At 39.4% G+C, this 16,038-nt stretch overlaps 1 protein-coding gene and 1 pseudogene across 1 annotated transcript in view; both read left to right on the top strand.

Annotated features, from left to right (window-relative positions):
- The window catches only part of ABHD12 (abhydrolase domain containing 12, lysophospholipase), a 151,588-nt gene that overhangs the window by 113,109 nt on the left and 22,441 nt on the right, over positions 1 to 16,038 (top strand). The window contains exons 5-6 of the mRNA XM_044663443.1: positions 8,083 to 8,113; positions 11,992 to 12,037. Coding sequence (XP_044519378.1) covers positions 8,083 to 8,113; positions 11,992 to 12,037 — 77 coding nt within the window. The remainder of the gene's footprint in view (positions 1 to 8,082; positions 8,114 to 11,991; positions 12,038 to 16,038) is intronic.
- LOC123236924 lies at positions 4,322 to 5,940 on the top strand (annotated as a pseudogene).

Genomic DNA, 16,038 nt, shown 5'->3' with positions numbered 1-16,038 from the left:
TGTTATCTTACTAAGTGGCATATTTGTAACTCTTATATGACTTTTATAAAATGGAAGCCACTGTATAAAATAATAATGTCTGGTTTTTATATAGCACTTTAAGATTTACAAAGTGTTTTATGCACATTTGATCCTCTCCCCACTTTTTAAGGTAGGTGCTTTTTTGTAAATGAGGAAAATGCAACTCAGAGAGGTTAAGTGACTTTGATTTGCTCAAGTTCAAATAGCAAATGAAGAATTATTAGGAAAAGTTTCTTATAGAAAATGGAATTTTAGCTGGGACTTGTAGGAAGCAGAAATGAGGAGTGTGGATTCCAGGCATGAGGAATAATCAGAGAAAATGCTCAGAGTCAAGAGTTGGAACAAGATCAGATCAGTAGATAAAATAGGACATTTAGGGGGGGAATAAAGGTATAAGAAGCCTAGAAAGGTAGGAGGGGGCCAGATTACAAAGGGCCTTAAATGTCAAACAGAGCATTTTGTATTTGTTCCTAGAGGTGACAGAGAACCACTGGAGTTTATTATTAAGGGGGGGGGGGCTAAAAAAAAAAGAGATAATACTTGCATTACCTTATCTCACTGGATTGTTGTGATAAACACACAGCTCTGTAGAAATTCAAGAAGTAACTTTGGCTGCTACTGACATTTGCCTCTATGGTCATAGACCCAGACCCGGAAGTGACTACTCCAGGCTCATTGTACAGATAGAGAAACGTAGATCCAAAAGGGGGAAGTGATGAGCAATTAATATTAATCAAGACCAACGCACATAAAAGCCACATCTGCTCATGTATGTCCCTTGTTGTATCTGTATTACACCACCTTTAAGAAGAGATGAGAACCATGCTCCATACTCCTAGGGTTATTACTAATCTCCAATATTCTTTGTTTCTTTTGTGATTTCTTTTGGTTTTCCCCTTGATTTCTTAAGGAAGGGACTTTTTGAAAGGTTTTTATTTTTGTATGAGCTAGACTAAATGTTGTGTTTGCCCAAACCTAAATCAAGGTAGTGAGAGAGATTAGTCCACCTCTAGAGACCAGACATGGGGGTCAAGTGGCAGGCATGCAATAGTATTCCTAAATCCCTGGCTGAGGTTATGAAATAATAATAATAGCTTTTATATAACTGTTTAAGGTTTACAAAAAAAACCCTAGGAGGTATACCCATTATATTAGCCCCATTTTATAAATGAGAAAACAAAGGCCAAGGAGAAATTAATTTATTTGCCTGGGTTGATACAATCAGTAAATGTCCGAAACTGAATTTGAACTCAGATCTTCCTGATCTCTGCCCAATGCTTTATCCATTTTACCACCAGGCTAGTGATGAGAGAAAGAATGTAAAACTCAGAAGAGAGGGACCTGAGAGGACTGATGAGCTTTTAAAAAAATAAAGTTTTATTGATGTGTTTTGCTTTTATATTATACAGACTTTTACATATCATATCGATTTTGTGAGAGGTCCCTTATAAAAAAGTAGAATAGTTAAGTAAAACTGATAATGAAACTGCATGCAATTTTGTACATCTGCAGCATCCCCAACTATTTTTTTAATGAACAGAAATCTATTTTCTCCCTGCCCTAATCCCACTGAAAAATAAAGTCAAAACAAAACAAATTCCTTCATTGGAAATATATAAGAATATGTGTCTTATTCTGTCCCCTAAAATCCATCATTTTTTTAAACCCTTATCTTCCATCTTAAAATTAATTCTGTGTATTGGTTCCAAGGCAGAAGAATGGTAAGGGCTAGGCAATGGGGGTTAAGTGACTTGTCCTTCCATCTTTATACCTGAGATTTATACCTGAGATTGAGATTTATATCTCAATCCATTAAGCCACCTGGCTCCCCCCCACCCCCAATCATTTCTTTTTAAGGGTGTACGTAATAGGTGCTATACTTGGTTCTTGGGAATTATGAATGGCTATTGTATTGATCGTTCTTACATCTTTCAAAGTTATTTTGAGTTTTTACAATGTTGTTATATAAATTCATCTCTTGGTTCTGCTCATTTCATTCTTTATCAATTTATAGAAGTCCTTGAAGTGGCTCATTTTTATAATGTTGATGTTATGATATTGATTGCTCTGCTTTTGCTTACTTCATTCTGCATCAGGTCACATGAGGTCCCTTCCTAATAGAAGATGCTGCTCTATAGAGTGCACTTGGCTCCTGTCCTTTTCAGGAACTATACAAATATGGGAGGGTTTGCAGTTGGTTGCACGCTGTTGGTTGCCCTTCGTTTCCAAAGGCAGCTCTGGGTTTGCTTTCCCATGGTGAGATGCATCTCTGTGGTTGAACCTGGACATCGTGATAATAATTGGGATGACTCGCGATACCTTGTCCAAATATAGGATTGACCAGAAGTCAAAAAAGCAGGGCTTCAAAAAGGTTTCTTGTGCAGGCAGGAGGCAGGCCACTTTTTCTACTTGTCATCCATGGTGTTTCCATTGCTACTCTGTCTGTAGGTGTCTAGAGTAGTATGTGCGACAATGGGCATCTACTGCAAGAGTACCTGTTAACTTGGTCGTTAACCTCAAAGCCAGAAACCGAAGGAAGGGAGATCAGGGGAGCAAGTGGGATTTACGAATGTGGGCAGAAGTGTTCTATATTCATTATTCATGAAAATAAGACCTTTTCCTGGAAGAACACTGGATTTTGGAGTCAAAGAATTTGGGTTTTGGAGAAGTGAACAAAACAAAAGTTTGCTATTTTGAGAAAGGAATTCTTGACTTAGATATGGGTTGGACCTCATGGCCTGAGGTTGTGCCCAACACTGAAATTATGTGATTCTCTCATTGATCCCAATTCCTGGCTCTCAGGAAAGTAGTGAATGCTTTGTCTTCTTTTTGTTCATAAGGTTGTGGCCATTCTTGTTATATACTAACCTGGGAGACCTGGAAAACTCAAGTAATAAATGCTGTCTTAATGCTCTCATGTAGTAAAACAGACCTTACAGCAGCCTGAGGAACTCAGACTTTTAAGGAAAATGGCCTAGAAAAATGTTGAGGTCTTTTTTTTTAATGATTTTTTAAATTTCCCCCACAATTACATGCAAAAAAACCTTTCTCACCTTCATTTTTTTAAAACTTTGAGCCAAATTCTCCCCTTCTCTGAGAACAGCATCCTTTGATATAGATTTTACATGTATAATTGTGTAAAATATTTTTTCATATCAATCCATTTGTGAAAGAGATCTTTAATTGAAAGTAAAGAGCTCATGGGGGCATGGGCCTGGGAGGAAGGAGGATACTTTAGAGGAGATGATGGTGAACAATGTTTTATTGTTTCATTTACAATTCCAGTGGTCCACCAGGCAAAGTGTAGATGCTGTCCAACTTTACCAGTAGTGCTTTCCACTGTTGGAGGCACCCACATAGTCAGAGGCAAGGATGGAAACCAGAAGGGGAGGATTAAAACCAAAAACAGCTGATATGTCACAAAAATATTGATATCAGTTCTTGGTGTGTGCATGTGTGGCTGCAAAGAATTCACTGAGAGAGTACTTACCAGTTGGGGAATGGCAAACAATTTGTGGTCTGCAGCTGTGATGGAGGGGATGATTTCAGAGAAACCTGAGAAAACTCAGATGAACTGATGCAAAGTAAAGGGAGCAGTTCCAGGAGAACAATTTATACACAACTACCAACAATACTCCAAAGACAGCTTTGAGAGACTTGGAAATTCTGATCAATACAATGACCACTCACACTATCAGAGAACTCATGATAATGGTTATGAACTCAGTTCAATTTGAAAAAAAATGCCTATATTTTTTGGATGAGATCAATTCAGGAATTTGTCTTGTTTGACCATATGTTTTTACAACAGGTTTTGTTTATCTTGTTTCCTCAATGATGGAGTGGTTTGGGAAGGAGAAAATCAAGGCCTAAAAATAAAATTTAATTTTTAAAAATAAGTAATCTCTGGGGGGGAAAATTTCTTGAAGCAGTTGTCATAGAAAAGGATGACAAATACAAGATGTCCCAAAAATCTTTATAAAGTTTTAAGCTTGAATAGCTTTATTGGCATAAAACTACACTAAGACTTTTGGGGACATTATATAGGTAGACAGGAAAAGAGATGAAATGCTGTGAAAGGAGATTTGAAAGTTTGGGGGTCAGTCATTGTTCTTTCAAGTTGTTAGTACCTCACTTGGTACTACTGAGCAGAACATATTACAAGATTGAAAAGCCATTGGACTAAGCAGCCTACGTTCATAATTCAGCCTTTAAACCCTAGAAAGAATTGGGGGAAACAAAAAAGTACCTGTTCGCCCCTCGGCCTCTCTTCTCTGAGTTCGTCGGTGGAAACCGTATTCAGAACCTCAAGATGTCTATCCTCAAGATGCAGGCAAGAGAGATCTTTGACTCTTGGGGAAACCCCACTGTTGAAGTTGATCTCTACACTTCAAAAGGTCTCTTCCGAGCTGCTGTACCCAGTGGTGCATCTACTGATGTCCATGAAGCCCTGGAGCTCCGAGACAATGATAAAACCCGCTACATGGGGAAAGGTGTCTCAAAAGCGGTTGAGCACATCAATAAATCTATTGCCCTGTGCCTGATTAGCAAGAAACTGAATGTTGTGGAGCAGGAGAAGATTGACAAATTGATGCTAGAAATGGACGGCACTGATAATAAATCTAAATTTGGTGCCAATGCCATCTTGGGAGTATCTCTGGCTGTTTGTAAGGCTGGAGCTGCAGAGAAATGTGTCTCCCTGTACCGCCACATTGCTGATCTTGCAGGCAATGAAGAAGTTATCCTGCCAGTTCCGGCCTTCAATGTGATCAATGGTGGCTCCCATGCTGGTAACAAGCTGGCCATGCAGGAGTTCATGATCCTCCCTGTTGGGGCATCAAGCTTCAAGGAGGCCATGCGCATTGGAGCTGAGGTCTACCACAACCTGAAGAATGTGATTAAGCAGAAATATGGACAGGATGCCACCAATGTAGGGGATGAGGGTGGCTTCGCTCCTAACATCCTGGAGAATAAAGAAGCTCTGGAGCTGCTAACGACTGCTATTAGTAAAGCTGGCTATACTGATAAGGTGGTCATTGGCATGGATGTTGCTGCTTCAGAATTCCACCGATCTGGGAAATACGACTTGGACTTCAAATCCCCCGATGATCCCAGCAGACACATCTCCTCTGAGGCTCTTGGGGACCTCTACAAGGGCTTCATCAAGGATTATCCAGTGGTGTCCATTGAAGATCCCTTTGACCAGGATGACTGGGAAGCTTGGACAAATTTCACTGCTCCTGCAGGCATCCAGGTGGTAGGGGATGACCTCACTGTGACCAATCCCAAGCGTATTGAAAAGGCTGTTGGTGTCAAAGCCTGCAACTGCCTTCTGCTCAAAGTGAACCAGATTGGCACCGTGACTGAATCTCTCCAGGCGTGCAAGCTGGCCCAGTCCAACGGGTGGGGAGTCATGGTTTCCCATCGTTCTGGGGAGACTGAGGATACCTTCATTGCAGACCTAGTGGTGGGTCTGTGCACCGGACAGATCAAGACTGGTGCCCCCTGCTGATCTGAGCGCCTGGCCAAGTATAATCAGATTCTTAGAATTGAGGAAGAGCTGGGCGCCAAGGCCAAGTTTGCTGGAAGAAACTTCAGAAACCCTAAGGCACAATAGGCTGCCTGTGCCTAGGAGAGCCCAGAGCTAGCTTAGCAGGCACCAATCACCCAAGTAGATGTCTGCCCCAAGCACCAGACCAGGGCCTGTGCTGCTTACTGCTCCTCCTCCTCTCCTCCATGTCCCCCTGCTATGTTAGAACTGTCCTACCAGGCTGTACCTGATCCCCCAGCACTGCTGGAAGCCCTCACTCCGTGACACCCCCAGCCCTTTGTGGCCACGTGTGGAGCCATGTACTTGTCATTGCAGGCCAGATCCTTAGTGAATTTTATGTGCAGAATAAAAGTATTCAGTAACCCGGTGGAAAAAAAAAAGTACCTGTTCTTCTGAGAGCTACTGCACCTTCAATAGAGGGGCAGGATAGGGTCATGGATAGAGTATTGAGCTTGGATTCTAGGACACCTGGGTTCCAGGCCTACCACAAACACTTAAAGTTTCTTAACCCCAGATAAGTCAGCCTTCTCAGCCTCTGTTTCCTCATTTGTAAAATAGGAATTTTGTGGTTCAATCTCATTTTAGTTTTGTCTGACTCTTCATGATCCCATTTGAGTTTTTCTTGGTAGGGACACTGGAATAGCTTGCTATTTCCTTTTCCAGCTCATTTTTACAGATGAAGGCACTGAAGAACAGTTAAGTGACTTGCCCAGGGTCACATAGCTAGTAAATATCTGAAGCCAAGTTTCAACTTAAGAAGATGATTCTTTGTGACTTTAGGCCCGGCACTCCATCCACTATGCTGTCTATCTGTTCCCCAAAATTGAGAATAAAATATCCACAATATGTTCCTGAGAAAGTTATCATGAGGCTCAAATGAGATAATGTATATAAAGCTCTTTGCAAACCTTTAAGGGCCATTTACTTGTGAGTTTTTCTCACGGGCTTTTCCAAAACCATCTTTAGAATTAAAGAGGTTCTTCACATCTTTCCACACAATACCAATAGGAGAGGAAATGGTTGTTGATCAAAATGAAACTTTGCAAAAATAGTTTTCCTTATCCTTAGACATCCCTGATTTCTTCCTAGTTAAAATATAGGCTTTTAAAGATGATAGTGTATGGATGTAGATATTTTTTAAAAACAAAGAAGAAAAACAAAAACATCCATTCTACCTTTCCTGGGTATTCTTTTTCACTGGGGATGGGAAATACTCTTTTGGTTGCTTTGTTCTTTTTGGTTGAGTGAATTATAAAAAAACCTCAGTCCCTTGGAGCCATTTCTAAGATTTCCACAATATGCTGCTGCCACTCTTGTGACTTTTTGCACGTGTTTCTTTGCGGAAACTGGAGTTTGCTAAAGCAGTAGGGATGCTTCTGCTTCTGCTTCAACCCAGAAACACCATTTTTGGAAAAACTTTCTCATTGTTTGAAAAAATAGACATTGTCTGATTAGTTAAGTGCAAGGTGACCTATGAGAGGGGATGGTGAGCCTGTTTGTCTCTTTTGGAATTTGTCTGGCCAGGGTATATTCTCTAACTCTGGAATTGCCTCTCATTTGTGAGATTTTTGACCAGAAACAGCAAGAATACCTCCTTACTTTTCAAGTGCTTTAGAATGCTTCCAGTGTGGAAAGACCCTCTATAGGGGTAAGGGAATATTATCCCAGGGTTCTGTGGCCACAAAGGATTATTGAGGGCTCCTTAAGACCCCCCAGGTTTTAATTCCTTTCATTTCTCTTTTCTTTGAGTGCTTGACAAACTAATAGGACAGAAAAGGAAACTTGAATTATGAAATGTAATTTCTATTACTTACAGTTTAATTTTAATTGGTGGGGAAGTTAGGTAGCAGTGGATAGAGTGCCAGGCCTGAAGTTGGGAGGGCAAAGGTACAAATCTGGCCTCAGCCACTTCCCTCTCTGTGTGATCCAAGGCAAATCATTTAACCCCAGTTGTTTGCTCTTGTTACCCTACTGTCTTAAAATTGATGCTAATATGGGTAATGTCTTTTCTCGTGGCATGAGCAATGTGGAAATAGTATTACATGAAAGCACTGGTATAAACAATATCAGATTGTTTTCTATGTCAGGGAGGCAGGGGAAAGGGAGGTGGGAAAAAATCCGAATCCTCAAATGTCAGAAAACAGTTGTCAGAAATTATTTCTACATGTAACCCCCCCCCCAAAAAAAAAGGTAAAAAAGGATTGGTACCAAGACAGAGGGTAAGGGTTTTTAAAAAATAAAGCATGTATTGAACATAATAATTGAAAGAAAATGAATTTAATTTCCTGTGGTAGATCCTTTATTCATAATGCCACTGAACGAATTATGGATAATGGTTCAGGGGCTTCCATCAGCAGATCTTGACCAGCACTAAGCAGAGTGCACTTAGTAGGTCCTTAATAAATGTTTATTAGATTGTCTTCAACTGATGATTGCACTTTAGTTCTTTGTGAAGATGATATTAATGTACTGTATCCCTCTTTTATTTCCCTCTCCATTAATTCCACTAGAGGAGGAGATCATCGAGTGGCACTATACAAGGTAAGACATTTTCTCCTCCCCATTTGTTCATTTTGAGCAACAGGATGGGACCACTGATAGCATTTTTTTTTTAAGTTAGACAACGCCGCAGATAGCCATTGTGTAGTTTCTCAGTAAGGGAGTGTTAGGAAGCTAACCAGCAAGCCGATATCTGTTTGGCACCCACGAAAACACTTTTCTGGGAGCTTTCCACATTGACATTTCTCAGAATTCTGAATTGTTTTTCTCATGCTTGTGCCAAACCCTGGCAAGATACATGAAATGGTGATTGATCTTGAGTTTCCAAATGTTGTGCTGAAAAGATCCCCAGCAAAACCAGGGACCCAAACTTTTGTGTTGGTAGTGATGAGAGGCAGCTAGCATGCTGGACATAGGACTAGCCTTGGAGTCTGGAAGAGACCTGTGGTTCAAGTTGTGCCTCTGACACCTATCCACTGTGTGACCATGGGAAGTCACTGAACTGCCCAGTGACCAAGGCAGCTCTCTAAAAATGTAAGCTAAAGAAGAGTTGCATCACTGGAGGGAGTTTCCACACTAATAAAATCACAGGTACAGAACAAAAGAATAATAATGATGATGATGCAAGAATTACAAGTATACTTTATTGCTGACCTAATCTTAAAACAAGGTGCTTATTACTGCAGAAGTTCCATGCCTAACAGTATGGGAGATATTACAATAGAACTTATTCTACCAAGCACTCTGTATCATTTAACTGTTGCCTAAGCAAATAGGAAGTTGAAAAACTCATTCTCCCCCAAAAAAAGAAAAGGGAAAAAAAATGAGGGAGAAAAAAGTTAAGGCAAATTGTCATGGCTATCTCAAATTATAATAAATGTGATTTTAATGCTCAAAAAGTTTGAATGTTTATCCTGGTTTTTCCATGGAAGAAATACCTCCATTGCCCATAGCCCCGTTCTGCCTCAGTCCTCCTAAGGGTTCCCTCACTGTTGAATCAGCACTGTGCTCCTCTTAAAAATCACAGACTTCTCTGTGATATCAGGTCTGAAGCATGCTGCTGGTGCACATTTTCCCTGGGCAAAGCCCTTGTCTCTGTCTCTCTCAGTCTCTTCTAATTCAGGACATTTTTCAGTGCTTTCAGGTTAAAAGTGACACCTAACTGGGGATGTGCTTTCCTCTCTTCTATCTCAAATGAAAGCCATCTAAGTTATTGAAGAGCACAATACCTATCCTGGCAGAAAAGAATAACAGAAAAACAGGGAAATAGTTCAGTGGCCCATAAAATACCTGCCTTGGGTAGTTCTCTCCCCCAGAGTGACAGATCAGCCATTGCTCTGGGCCCTCAGAGGCATATTTCTTGAGCTTTGGACTGTAATTCTGGAAGCTGCCACTACTTCAGAAGGAGAAAGGGGATGGTTAAAAAGCTTTTAAGTGGATCTTTGCGGTTCACATTAAAAGAAAAGCATTCCATTCCCTCTCACTATGATCCACCTACAGTCCTGTAGCCTCCCTGTGAGATCAAACAAGAAGGCTGGCCTAGTGTCTGTGGCTCTTGTATATATTTAGCTGGGAAAGTCGTTGTTGTAGGCCAATCCCTATAACTTGCCCCTGGCCTCTCCAATAGTACCCTGTTGGTCTTTGATGGAAAGTTGCTTGAGGCTCCCACGTAGCCTGCATCCGCTGCTATGGTTTATAATTTGGCACAGCAGCCGACAGAACTCTGTACAATAGCAGCAGATTGAGTGATATTTCCCTAGTGGGTCCACTTAAGTTTTATCATCCAAGTAGGTTATCGAATGAGGTTGGACAAGATAATTTTTGAGAATGTTGACCCAAGGAGAAGGTCCCCCTGTAGAGTTTTAAACATGACCAGTTTAAGACCTACGTTTTCACTCTCACCCACTATCTGTCACGTTGGGCCCAATTAAATAAGACTCTGTCAAATAAACAAATTTGAGTTTGAGCGAAAGCTGATGAGGGTTGGTGCTCTGTAGTGATTAGTTGGAAAGATCTGACATTAAATTCCAAAGCACTGGGGGAGTAATTGTAGATAAGCAGGCATGTTGTCTGGGTTCATGCTGAATAGAGTCCAGTCTCTTCCTTTCTTCTCAGACAAAATTTCAAGTAATGAGTTTTAGCTAGTATATGAAATAAGACACTATTCTCCACATTAGAGGCTTTAATTTTTTTGTGAGTATCATGGGCCCTTTCTCAGAATCTTGTTTTAAAATGCATAAATAGATACATTAAAATGTATGTGATTACAAAGGAAACCAATTATATTGAAATAAAGATGTGGGTTTTTTTTTCCTACAACCAGTTTTGCAAACACTGCTCCTCCCTCCTGAAATACCTCCCAAGGTTGAGACTTTAGTCTAAAAACTGCAGCTTTAAGTAGATTAGAAGATTCCCTCTCCTCCACTTTTCAAAAATAGTTAATAAAATTCAGATTTTCTTAAAAAGTGCTTTATTATCCAGCCAACAGAGTGGAACCTGAGTTAGGAATTTTGAATAATGCTCCATGCTTAAAATTCCCTTTATTAAAAAATTTCCTCATTATATTCCTATTTTCAGCAGTTCCATTGCTAGCAGATAGATGTCAGAAATAGACATCATTCTTTATTGAAGGAAGCTTGTAATATGACATTTGTGAAAAGAAAGAATTGGAGGCAGAGGAAAAGAGGGGAGTGAGCCATATCCTGGCTTGTAGGGGTGGGGAAAGGATCAGAGATTGTCCCTTTAAAGCCAGAAGACCCTAGAGGTCATCCAGTGCAAGGGCTTCATTGAAGAGATGAGGAAACTAAAGCCCAGAGAGTTTCAATGGCTCATCCAATCAAGATCATACAAGTAATAGATGGCAGCGTCTTGATTTGAACTCAGGTCCTATGACTCCAAGTTTTGCAACTCAAATGAACCAGATTGAAGAGAGGAAGAAGTTTTAATGATAGGATTATTTCCTTTTTTTTTTTTTAATCAGGTTATACTCCAGTGAAAGTAACAAGTGGGTTCATATATGCAGTTTTCTCCTCCTTATGGTTAACACTGTGATTGTCTTCTTATCTAGGGATTTTAACCTGTTTGGGGAGGGTTGGGACATTAATAAATAGGTTTTCAATTAGTTGGAATTGGATTTTGTTTTTGTTTGTTTTGTTTCTTTAAAAAAGTATCTTAATGCTAAGAGCTTTTTTTCTTAAAAAAAAAAAAGCATCTTAACTAATGCTAAAAGTTATTTACGGGGCAGCTGGGTAGCTCAGTGGAGTGAGAGTCAGGCCTAGAGATGGGAGGTCCTAGGTTCAAATCCGACCTCAGCCACTTCCCAGCTGTGTGACCCTGGGCAAGTCACTTGACCCCCATTGCCCACCCATACCACTCTTTCACCTATGAGACAATACACCGAAATTAAGGGCTTAAAAAAAAAAGTTATTTAGGTTGTGATAAAAAAGGCATAGATTTCAGTCACTACATTTTCTCTCTCCATATAATCCCTCCCTCATGTCCCATGCTGGGAATATCTAAAGGATATTGCAGAGCAGTGTACAATTGGAGCTCTCCTTGGCTTTCTCTAAGGCTCCTAGGAACTCCATTGTAAATCTCTTTCTTTGCTTCCACCTCCTAGGTCTTTTGGCTTGGGAAATAGAATCTGAGACTGTTCTCCAAAAAGATATTTATCCTGGGAGCTGTAAGAACCCTTAAAATATTGTTTAGAAATAACCGGGAGTGGAAAATCCTCTCACAAGGTCACCTAAGGCTTGTTAGGTGAGGCTATAACAATTTAATTCATAGATGTTAGATGTGTTAGTTATGCTCAGAACCCAACATGGAAATACTGGATAGGCTTTTTAGGTAAAAAGAGAGCTCTTTGTGAGATAGGCATTTGTTTTTGTTGCAAAAATAATGTGTTTCTTTTCCCTTTGCAGGTTCTGAGTTCTCTTGGTTACCATGTAGTCACCTTTGATTACAGAGGTGAGATTTATTTTGAAGTGACTTTGAAGAACTTGCTATTGACCTCTTCTCTCTTCCTTTAACCTTTGCTTTCTTCAAACAGTCTCATTGACGGGACCTGAAAAATCCAATTATTTTCTATGTTATAATCTTCCTTTAAAGTCTTTTTCATTGTGTCAGAATGGCAAAAAGGGGAAATGGAAATGCCTTTCTTCCGACCTAGTTTCCTGCTTAGTTTCTTCCATTACTGATGGTTTTTTCCTGCATGTAGATGATGACTGTCCTGTTGGCAGAGACCATAAAATTAATGAAATGGCTGTACATATCCATGGATGTGTCTATTTAATAACCACTTTTGTTGGGAAAAGTCCTGGAATCATTTTTTCCTTTCTTAAACTTGATTTTTAGAATCCGAACTAAATAAACAAACAAACAAAAAAAAACATAAAATGAGTGCCTAATAAGGACTTTACTTGAAATTGGGAATCTCTTGTTTTTCCTTTTTAAGTATAATTTTCAGTATGTTAATATTCAGAATTGTCCTACTCATCTCTTTCTTCCTGACCTTTTGTTTTTGTGCATCTTTTAAAATTCATCCATAACCACCACCCCTTTTAAAAACTATGCTATTACTAACCCTGGTCTTTCCTCCAATATTCCTCTCCCAAATTGGGGAAACCCGTATAACAAATTTGCATGAAGGAAAACAAATACACATATTATCCACATCTAGAACCATATGACTCATTTTGGACCTTGAGACCTCTTTGTCACAAGGTAAGTAGGATGCTTCATCATCCAGAATTATAATTGTTCATTTCATTATTCAAATTTCTTATACCTTTAAAAGCTGTTTTTCTTTACAATGTGGTTGTTATGTAAATAACTCTCTTGATTCTTCTCATTTAACTCTGCATCAGTTATATTAGTCTCACTAGGTTTCTTTGAAATTGTCCATTTCACTGTTTCTTATAGCATAATAATATTCCATTAATGTCATAATTTGTTTAGCCATTTCAGAGTTGATGGCTTTAGTTTCCAGTTCTTTGCTACAGAAATAGAGCTACTATAAATATTTTTGTACATATGTTTTTTCCCCTTATTCTTTGTTGATATTTTCCCAGCAGAAACCACTGAGTTTAATCCTTTTTAGGAGATCAGACCACCTTTATACTCAGTAAAGTCCAGTGTATTAATGAAAATAGAAGAAAGCAAGTTTTCCCTAAAAAGAATAATAAATAAATAGAATAAAATAAATAAAAAGAATAAAAAGATAATCCCTTATTTTCCCATATTTTCTTTCCCTTTTAAATTTTTATTTATAAAAATTTGCTTTATACCTGAAGAACCTTGTAACTACAAAGCTGCTTCATGTTCCTCAATTTCATTTACATGCTCATAATTTTACCTGCTCACTTATTGCAAAAATAAGGACAATACTTTCTTAGAGACTTCAAAAATACATCTCACTCATCTGTACTTAAATGAGAATGCAGGGAAAAAAACATAAAAGGGACTTAATGGACTGATTTAAATCTGACTGAAAAAAATTATTGCAATGACCTTTGAGTTTAGGGCAATGTCCTTTTTTAAAAATCCTTTTATTTCTATTGTCTGCTTCCCTGTACATAGTAAATGCTTGGTAAATATCGGGTGGGATTTAAATTCTCTTCAAGCAAAACTTTTTTCCTGGACACCAGTAGACATAATTTCATTTTCTCAAAAGATTTCTATCCTAAAATTGATGGGGAAGAGGAGATACTAATTTCTTCATCAGTGGAATTCAATGAGACAGAACTACATTCAATTCTTTATAATTTACTTTAATAAATAGGAAAAGTACTACTAATTCCCAATAGGAACTAATAAAAAAACAATTTTTTTTTTACAGTTTTAAATGTCTTTTGTACTGATTTTGGATTTTGACAAGAAAAATCATAATATTTCATTGAATAAATACTTTGCCATCTGGAAACTTTTATTTAAGAAGAACTGGGGCCAGCTAAGTAGCATAGTGGATAGTGTGCCAAGCCTGGAAGTCAGGAAGACCTGGGTTCTAATGTGGCCTAGCTGTATGACCCTGGGACAAGTCACTTACCCCCCAGTTACCTAGCCCTTACCACTCTTCTGCCCTAGAATTGGTAGTTAATATTGATTCTAAGACAGAAGTAAGGGTTCTAGTTAAAAAAGAAGAAGAGGAAGAGAAAAAGAAAAAGAACTGGAAGGAATGTTAGCTAGCTCTCTCATACATGCACTTCATCCAGGCTCTTCATTTTCTCTACCCCATGCTAAAAACATACAGCCTAAGGGAAAGCACCATCCTCAGTTAAGCTCCCTTGCCCAACTCTCTCTGTTTTAAAAAATAGATGAAATTACATATGGCTGGCCAGACTTTCCAGCCAGTTCTTTTGTTTGTTCTACTCCTCCTTTAGAGTCTTTTTCCACTGTGTGAGAATGGCAGCAGGGAGAAATGAAGTGCTTTCTTCTGACCTGGCTTCCTGGGGAGTCTCCTTTAGGGATGCTTTTCCTGAAGGTGGAGGACTGTCCTGCTGGTAGGGAGCGTAGGAGATAACTACACATTTTCATGCATAGATATGACTAATAAGCAACATTTAAAATATTCGACGATACCGCTCATGGCTTATTGTCTTTGCCACGCCAGTGGTACCCCATCGAAGGCATTTTAGGGGGCGGCCGATTTTGCCTTGCTTGTGGCAGGGCTTTTCCTGGCACAGTTTTGCATTTCTGAATTGAAGCCAGCGACACGGATGGGGAAAATTCCTGGGGAATTTCGTTATCTAGCTCTGCTGTTACACGGCAGTTTAAAGAGCTATTTCCTGAGTAACTTGAAATTTTGATCCAACTCAAGTCAGCCGGCATTTATTAATCTCATATTATGTATCAGCTTCTGTGCTGCCAGCAGTTCTAAAGGGAAGTCCACACTCTTGGTGCAGCTCAGCAACGGAACTGTGTGTGCTACACACATCCAAGCCTATAGAATAAGAATGCAGCCTCCAAACACTGACAAAGGGGAAAGCACCGAGTTTTGTCTCAATGAATTTTTTTTTTAACCCTTACCTTCTGTCTTAGAATTAATACTGTGTATTGGTTCTAAGGCAGAAGAGCAGTCAGGGCTAGGCCATGGGGGTTAAGTGACTTGCCCAGGGTCACACAGCTAGGAAGTGTTTGAAGTCATATTTGAACCCAACACTCCAGTCTCTATGCCTGGCCCTCAATTCACTGAGCCACCTACCTTCCCCTGTTTTTAGTTTTTAAACTTTCTTTTTTAGGCTATTCATTTTTCTTCCTTTTGAATCTTCTTCCTTCCACCCCTTTCAGCCTGAACCAGTGAATCCACAAATACTGGTTGAGCACTTGTTTTATGTGCTCAAAATTATCTGAATACCAATGGAGATTCAAAAGCAGATTTATGACCTTTGCCCTAATGGCCTTGGATTTTAAATGAATGAGAATTCAATAGAGGTTAGCTGGATATTTGGCTGGCCATCGGCCTTTTCTTCTACTTTTTAAAATACCGAGTGTGCTGGGGGTAGCTAGGTAGCAGAGTGGTAACAGGTTTAGAGATGGGAATCTGGCCTCAGACATTTCCTACCTGTATGACCCTGGCCAAGTCACTTAATTCGATTGCCTAACCCTTGCCAGTCTTCTACCTTAGAACTGATAGTAAGACAGAAAGCAAGGATTTTAAAAAATAATCGCATCAATCAAGGGATCTCAACCAAGGATGATGCTTTCCATTAGGTTGTATGCTTCTGCCACGGCTTAGGGAAAAGAAGAGTTTAAGTGAAGGACATGATATAGAGAGCTAGCTTGTTTTCCTGTTCTTCCTAATTAAGGCTTCAGAGTGACCAAGTATTTGCCCAACAAAATATTTCCATCCACCCTCCCAACTCCCCCTATTGGTTGGGGATAACAATGAAGATAGTTTGACTGGAGCAAAGGCGGTGTTTTTGAGAACATTGGACATAAAGTTGGGTTTCAAGAAATAAAGCTGAGGCTAG

This window comes from Gracilinanus agilis, chromosome 2 (assembly GCF_016433145.1).
Source record: "Gracilinanus agilis isolate LMUSP501 chromosome 2, AgileGrace, whole genome shotgun sequence".
Lineage (NCBI taxonomy): Eukaryota > Metazoa > Chordata > Mammalia > Didelphimorphia > Didelphidae > Gracilinanus > Gracilinanus agilis.
Note: the sequence above shows the minus strand (reverse complement) of the source record. Positions and strands in the feature narration are given on the sequence as shown.